Genomic DNA, 8,486 nt, shown 5'->3' on the forward strand with positions numbered 1-8,486 from the left:
TTAATTTATATATATGGGCATTTTACCCACATGTATGTCTGTGCACCATGTGTATGCCTAGTGTCCTCAGAGGCCAGAAGAGGTCAAAGCATTCCTGGAACTGGAGTTCCAGAAGGTTGTAAGCTGCTATATGGCCATAACTGATCCTGAATTTTCTGGAAGAGCAGCTAGTATTTTTAACCCCTGAGCCATCTCTCTGGCCTTGAAATAATTAGATAAAAATAAACTCATTATAAATGCAGAAAGGTCAAAGATAAAGGCATAACGTTATATATCCCATGCTAACAGTGATTTAAAAAAATTCACAGGACAGTGTTAAACTTGAGCAAAGCAAGAAAACTTATAAAGAAAAAAAGCAGGTTCACACATAATAGTAAAAGGGTCAATTTTCCAAGAACATCAATTGTTCTAAGATTTTGTCCATCCTGCCACAGCAAAAACACCCAGTGTGATGTAAAAGCTGACAGAAATAAAGAGACACAAATCACTGTTGCAGTCTTTCAGTAATTGATAGCTCAGACAGGCAGAAAATCAGTAATGATCCAGTTGATTCGAAAGACTATCAATCAATTTGATGTTTTGACAGGCATAGAATATCATACCCAGAAGAACATTACACGTCTTCTTCTCAAACCCCCTTGAGACTTCCTCCAAGGTAGGTTACACTGCACATCATAAAAGGAACAAATAATTATGAGAGACCAGGAATCATACAGAAGATTGTCCCAGATCCCAGAGAAGTGAAGTGAACCCGGAAACAGGACGATGGCTGCACAACCCCCAAGTGTTTGGAGACTAACCCAATCCTAGGGCCAGTAGGATGGCTCAGCAAATAAAGGTAAAATAGAATATTACTGAGTGATGACAACAACAAACTGGTGAGACATACCTTAATGTACCGGCTCTCAGAAACTGGTCATGTGAGGAAGTTCACAATGTAGACTCCTTTGCGAAGATTCTAGAACAAGTGACACCATCTAGAGTAACAAAATGAAAGCAGTTCAGTGCTGGGGAGATTATGGAGAAGAGACAAGCTGCACCCCGGTCTGCGCGATGAGGATGCTAACTTTTCTTGGTGCATTGGCTGTGCACCAGGTGTGTACCTGTCAACACAGACACTCGTTTTCTTCTGCACACATTATACCACAAGAGAAATAGCAGAAAAGAAATAAAAGGAAAGAATTGAAAAGACAGAGGAATCCCAAATCTACTTTGCAAGAACTTTTAAGAATAAATCTGCCTGCGCTGTGGAATAAGAATAAATTCTATTTCCCTAAAATGTTAATTGGTCATATCAAAGCCCAACACACCTTCAAGGTACTAATGGATAGTCACTAGATAGACAAGTCTGACAACTTCCTGGCCTTTTCTTTTGCAAATCTCCAAACTTGGTAGCTAACACATGCTTCTGAAGAACAAGGACCCAGGCAAGAGTTCATGGTGAGTCTCAAGGCTCTGCCCCCTAGAGCAGCTGAGTTCACAGTCCAGAGTACGGGGAAGAAAGGGAGGTGCTGATAATCACGTGACCCCACAAGTCAGTACACAGGAATAGATGAGGACCAGAAAGAGTAGCCTGGAGGAGATGTGTAAGCTATGGCGATCTCTGTGAGCGATCTGGCCAGTGGCCAGGGCCAGTGTCTGCCCTGCTAGACCCCTGCTATGACACCAACCATCTTCCCTGCATTACCAGTTCTCAGATTTGGTCATCCTCCTTAGAAAGCAGCAGTTGTGAAACCTACCTCAGAGATGCAAGAATCAGTGAGACAAAGAATCTGCTCAAAGATGCCCAGGGGAAAGGGGCAGAGCAGATTCTAACCACTATCTGCTCCAGACCAATCTCAGCCCACTGCAGTGCCTGCTGGAGTTGCTTCTGATCGGGAAGACACAATAAAGGGGGTCAGCCTAAGTTGGAACTGGGAACAATAAATATATAGCAAAATAATTTCGACAAATAACTAAAGAGTTCCCTCACCCCCAGTTTGGTGAACCAAAGAGCAATCTGGAATTAGTTACAGGAGTGTGGAGGACTCAAAGACAGTTTCATCATGTACTCCGTGACCTATGAAAACAGTACAGGAATTTGGAAATGGAGCATGGCAAGGGGTCCCTGGGGGGAGGGGAGAGAGCTGGAGGGGAAGTGAGGTTTAGTACATAAGACTCACTGAAGCTGTAAGAGAACTCACCCCAGTTTACTCTTAGCAGGGTGCCCTAAGGGAGTGGCTTTGAAGCAAACCAAAGTGCCTAAGGGCTACCGGTATTACAGGTATTCTGGATCCCTTCTGAGCCCAGAATCTTCCTGTACACTATGTGCACCATCCAAATAAGAATTTGGGGTTCAGAAATGGAAGGTGAATTCCGTGCCTTGGTATTTCATCCAGATTTATTCAAATCTAACGAACCATGCCTGAAGAAAAAAAAATCTAGGAAAAAAAGAAAACTGAACATCTTGCTCATTAATACAGCTGTGCCCAAGTGTGCTCTTGACCACAGTGCACGCTTTGGTGCTCAGATGTTGCAATGCAGTCTCATGAAGCCGCTGCGCTTTCTTAGTTTGTGTGCTTGCATTCTCAAGGGCGGGGATTACTCCCACCTGTGTCCAAATGCTACCAAATTAATCTAGGACTACACCAGTAATGTGTCTGTGCCCTCCACGGTTACTGCCCCAGTGGAGTGAATGCTGGGCAAAGGAAGCCCACCTGCTTCTGAGCTCAGGCATGCGGGGTGGAAAGGAGCCTGCATCCCTCAGCTATGATTTTTAGGAACCTTGCCAAGGATCTCCGCGTGTCAGCCCAGCTCCTCCTCCGCCCCCTCCACTTTCTAGCCTTCGCCAGTGCAGTAGCTCCTGGTAGAACCTCGCATGCCACCTCCCGACCATCCCCGGGGTTGGCGCCTGGAGCAAGGAGCAGAAGCTGCAGGGGAGCGCGGTTCCACCGAGTTGCTTTTTCTTAGTTAAGCCCTCGCGGAGGGGCGTGCCAGGATCCGCACCCGTTGCACTTGCAACCCGGACTGCTGTGGGTCTGGAGGGCCTTACCGAGACCCCGCCAGAGCTTAATGCCAGCCCTTGGGGTCCTGACCCTGGGGTTTAGGCAGGTGGCGCATGAGTGCTTGTGGCTGTCTTAGCTTCCCAGCCTCTGGCGCAGGGTAGGGCAGCCTGGACATCTTGCACTCCCCACCCAGCTTCTTGCCCCTCCTCAAGTCCTCTTGGAACTGCTCCCGCTTCTGGTTTGGGGAGACCTGGACTGTTTCCCAGCAAGGCAGCCCTGGGCAGATCGCCTGGCGCCGGCCAGGGCTCCCTCTGGGGTGCGGGCTGCTGCTCAGTGGGCTCTAGGCTGCGGGTCTCACCGACCCAGCCTAAGGGGTTCCCACAAGCTAGGAGTATACGTCTGTCCCGACTGAAGAGGGAGGACGCCCGCGCATCTCCCCTGAGGCGCACATTTGCATCGCCAGCTTCCAGACTCTCACGAAGTTTGCAAGGTAGAGGATTCCAGATCCCCAACTTCTCAGGAACATGAATCAAACAGCTGGAGCCTCCAACAATGTCAGGTGTCCACCGGGGAAGGGTCATAAGGTAAGAGACCCGCGACGGAGGGGAGGAGGACAGTTGTCCATGTCGAAAGAGTGGATGGAGATTTGCAAGCCTTAGGAGGTGGCATGAATCCCTTCCCAGAGCTGGTGTGTCCTTCAGTGGCGACAGTAGATGAATGGTGTAGATTCCCCAGGATGTGTGATATTTCACAGACCCAGAGCCTGCCAGCTAGAAGGGCTCAGTGTATGTGACTGTTTTGGGGTATCCCGGACTTGGATATGCTCTGTTGCTGGTTTTCGCTGGTCCAGGTCTAGTGAATGCAGATGTTTGCTTCTATTAAGTTTTCTGGGAGGATAGTTCTGTAGGAGGCAGAGCCCCTAAATCAGCTTTTCCAGACTGGAGGTGCCGGAGAGACTTCTGCTCTTGTTGGTGCCACAGACACGTGCTGTGTTAACTTTAATGGACCACTGTGTGCCTGAGGTTATTCCTAGGAAGTAAGCGTGGTTCAGAGAAAGGGGTACTCAGGGTCCGGAGAACCCTAGCAGAAGCCTCCAGAAGCTAGCATGTAGGGTAAAAGCTTGGAAATGTCTACTTCCTACACTCAAGGATGCAGATCCAGATTCTTCCCTCGCCCTTCTCAGCTGCAGTCTTCCCTTGGTGGCATCCAGGATTGCTGCTCTTTCTCAATCACCTGTGGTTGCCATGTGAGCAGTTGGGAGGAAATCGTTTACCTGGATACCCAGGAGAGCACAAACCAATACATGTGTGGCTATACTTGCCAAATGTTTCAAAGTGCTTACGGTAGTTTTTAATCTAAAGACAAGTACTTGGAGTATTTGGTATGCAGACTGAGTCGATGTTCTCAGCTTCTATCTTGTGCTTGCTATGCCTAAACTTGCATATACATTACAAGCACGTGGCTATTGGCATTCAGGAGAATGTTGCCATTGGGATTTGTTTGTTGGATTTTGGGGTGTGAGGTTGGGGTTAATAATGGCCTTGAGTTCATTTGGTGACTAAGGGAAGCCATGGTCTACTACACTTATGAAAGAAGGAGCTGTGATTGTGATATACTTTTACTTCAGATGAATAGTAACTATCATTTCCCCATCAGATGTGGCGGAAACATTTTAATCAGCAGGTCATGTGACTGACCTTTGTTCTCATGAACTATGATCCTATCAGTTCCCGGTTCCACATTTACCTTACTTAATAACCAGAGGAAATATCTTTTAAATCCATAATGGCTGACATTATAAGATTTTAAATTAAAAAAAATAATAAAGTTTTGCACGTTGGTGATTATACAGTGGAGACATCTGTGTGGTTCATAAGATCATTCAATGATTTCTTTTTTAAAAAAGAAAAGGAAAGAAAGCCTTGGTTCCACTGGCCAATTGCCTTTTTGGCAGAATTGGACTGCAAGGTATCGACACCAATAAAACCTTTCTGGGAAGTGTTGGAACACACACTGCCAGCACTTAGAAGGTGCTAGATAGAGAACCCCTTAGTCACAAGTCAAGGATTGTCCCATTCATCTGTGGTGTGTCTACACATCGTTCAGTTCATCAGTCCCATTAACTCGGCAATAAGTCACAATCAATCCATCATTCATGACGCTACAGCCCAAGGACCGCGTTGCTAAGCAAGAACTTAGGTGATGCTTACTCTCTTCAGAGTTCCCATTGGTCCACACATTTCATGACGAGAAGTCTATGGCGGCTCTCTGTCACCAAAGCTGAGGTGATGTTAGCTAAGGAGAAAGATAGGGAGTCCTGTTCTTAGAGAAGAGCCAATGCGGGGTGTAGTTTGTCGTGAAGGTGTTTGGCAGGGAGGTTGCGATGGTAGAAGTAATGAATAATGTGTGGGAGGCTGGTGCCCTTCGTGACTAAGACCAAGTCAGCAGAGAGTCTTGGCCATCAAAAATGCACAATATTATTTGGACTATATATGATTTCGGTTACAATGTTTCTTAATAAAATACAAAATTCAATAATGTAAGCTTACTCTATTAGAAGTTTGAAAGAAGTTGCTTCCATTGCCCCCGATGCTCTGGGTCATCTTGGGAGATGACCATGATGGACTTCGTTGATCTGACGTCATTCATCCACCGACAGAACTCAACCACCTTAGCTTGGCCAATGCGTTAGAATTTGTTCTTGTGCAGACAGTTCTTTGTGTGTGTTCCTATGTGTGCTAGTGCACACATGAGATTGTACATGAGGAAGCCAGAGAATGACTCTGGAGGTTTCTCAGCCACCACCCATGTTTAGTCTCTGAAACAGGAGATCTCGCTGGTCTGGAATTCTGCAGGTAGGCTAGGATGGTTGACTGGTGAGCCTCAGGTAAAGTCTCAACCTTCCAATGCTGTTGCTCTTTAATACAGTTCCTCATGTTGTGGTGACCCCTGACCAGAAAGCTATTTTCATTGCTACTTTGTAACTTTAATTTTGCTGTTATGAATCCTCATGTACATATTTTTGGAGACAGAAGTTTGTCAAAAGGGTCACAATCCACAGGTTGCTCAGGGATCTGTGGATGTCTGCCTCAAGCGTGGGTCTTTATATTCACAAGCTCTTTCCTGACTCAGCTGTCTCGCAGCTCAGCGCAAACAGTCTTGGAGGGACACCTTGTAGGCTACTCATTGGGGGAGTTCAGTTGTGCTGAGATGTGGTGTCAGTAGCTGTATTCTCACTTCCTGAGGGCCCAGGCCTGAGAAACAAAAGCTTTGTTATATCTTACCTGCTCCTCAGTGAAAGACAATCAAATATCTCCTGGGTGCTATGAAGGGAAACCTGCCCATTGTCCTCTGCTGTAGACAATAGTCACTGTTCCAGAGATGGAAAGTACAGCAGTTAGGGTCACATGGGATGGTAGGTGAGTATTTTCCATGGGGTCATAGAGTCACTGTAGAACTAAGCTGTGGCACTGGGCAGTGCCTGAGACTCATTAGCAGCCAGGGATGTTGTGCAAGTAGCCGAGTCTGGACTGACAGGGTGAGGCCGCTCGCCGTCTGATCCATGCCACAGCATCCCCTGTGCTGTTACTGACTCCTGGAAACTTACAAGAGCTCTCCATTCTTGAATGAAAGCAGCAAGATTGAGTTTTGTAGACAATGAGAAGCAAGAACTGAAGACTGTGCAGCTCATGGAGGGTTTTTTTTTGTTGTTGTTGTTGTTTGTTTTTGCTTATAGGCCCATACAACCTGAGCCCCTAGGCTGCTTGAAACTCAGGAAAGCCATGGCTATGGCCCAACAGAAAGTTATAAACTTACTTAAAACATGAAGTATGTGCGTGTTCGTATGTGTGCATGCGCACACCCACACACACACACACACATTGGGTGCGTATGTAGAGGGCAAAAGTCAACTCGAAATATCTTCAGTTATTTTTGTCCATCTTGATTGCATTTATTGAATCTCCTTCCCATTGAACCCAGAGCTCTGACTGCAAGACTGGCTGGCCAGCAAGATCCAGGAATCTTCCTGTCTGAAACCCCAAGTTCCTCCTCTAAAATTTGAGATGCAGACATGCACAGCTTCACTGCGTTTTTCACTTAAGTGTGGAGTATGACCTTGACTCTTTAGGTTTGTGTAGCGAGTCCTTAGCCCCCTGAACTAGCTCTCAGCCCACGTTATGATCATTTCTGTGGTTGTTTGTGTAACTAGATTATACTGTTCTTTGAAAAATATGTTAGATTTATTATCACTTGCTTTGGAGACTCTTTTCTTCCTACTGGATTGCCTCTTCTAATGTGAGGGGATGTACCTAGTCTTTTTGCAACTTGATGGGCTATGTTTGATCAATATCCTTGGGAGGCCTGCTCTTCTCTGAAGGGAAATGGAAGAGGAGTGGATCTGGGGGAGAGGGAAGGTAGCAGGAGGGACTGTGGGAGGAGAGAAGGGAGGGGAAAATGGTTGGAATGTAATATATGAAAGAAGTATAAATAAATATTAACTTTCATACGTGAATACAATGTATCTTGATCATATCCACCCTCTCCCTCCAACTCTCTTGCTTCTCAACTTCATGTTGGACCTGAGCCACCCTGTTTCTTTCTTTGATACAACCCAATGAGTCCAATAAGTGTTGCTTGTCTGGGCAGAAATCAAAGGCCAGCCACTGTGACATAAGCAACCTACTAGAAGCCACACCACTGAGGAAAAGTTAGTCTCCACCATAGCAGCTATCAGCTGTATGGCTCCTCTGCTAGAGGTGAGCTAAGTAAGGATCCTTTCCCCCAGCTGTGCTTGAAATCGAGTTGGGGTTGTCTCGTGCAAGTCTTATCCAGCTACTATAAATCTGTGCGTGCAAAAGTCATATCCTATCCAGAGGACAGCACTTCCCAGAATTCCTCCCTGAATCCTCTAGCATTTAATTCATGTTGCCCTATCTTGCATGGTATTTCCTGATCCTTCAGAAGGGGAAAGGAGGTTGATATCCATCTACGATGGAGGACGCCCAGTTTGCATGGTTCTTGAGTGTGAATGCTGTAGATGCTAATGTCCTTTGACAAAGTCAGAAAGTTGGTATGCCTGGCGGCTCTTCTGAAAGGGGAGCTAGCTCGGAGCTTTGTGTTGTCAGTCTTTCATTAACATCAAAGCAACAATTGATCTGTCTTCTGCTTCTGCAAGCTATGGAGATAGCCATCCAAGTCTGCTCATAGAAACTCAAGTATACCAGCTCATCATGAAATTAGCTCACCTCTGCATCTGAGTTTTATGGGGCTTTATTGTAGGGTCTTCAACAGCTTCCAGGTATCCACACCACTTACACAACCCCCTGAGGGCTTCTGCAGTGACAGCCTTCTGTCTGCTGCTCTCTCTGATCCCTGTCATCTCTGAAATGATACTGTTGAAAAATTTACCAAGCTATTTACAACCCACTTTTAGTGCTGATCTCACTAAAGTGGGGTAGGTGGGGTAGGAAAGATGTTATCTGTTGACGTGTGTGTGTGTGT

The 8,486-nt window shown here is 46.2% G+C and overlaps 1 protein-coding gene across 1 annotated transcript in view; it reads left to right on the forward strand.

The window, feature by feature from the left end:
- Positions 1–3,316: 3,316 nt before the first annotated feature.
- Positions 3,317–8,486, forward strand: part of Dpp6 (dipeptidyl peptidase like 6) — an 880,940-nt gene continuing 875,770 nt past the window's right edge. The window contains exon 1 of the mRNA XM_026789414.1: positions 3,317–3,568. Within this exon, the coding sequence (XP_026645215.1) occupies positions 3,509–3,568 (60 nt within the window). The 5' untranslated portion in view covers positions 3,317–3,508. The remainder of the gene's footprint in view (positions 3,569–8,486) is intronic.

The sequence above is a fragment of the Microtus ochrogaster genome, unplaced genomic scaffold (assembly GCF_000317375.1).
Source record: "Microtus ochrogaster isolate Prairie Vole_2 unplaced genomic scaffold, MicOch1.0 UNK18, whole genome shotgun sequence".
Lineage (NCBI taxonomy): Eukaryota > Metazoa > Chordata > Mammalia > Rodentia > Cricetidae > Microtus > Microtus ochrogaster.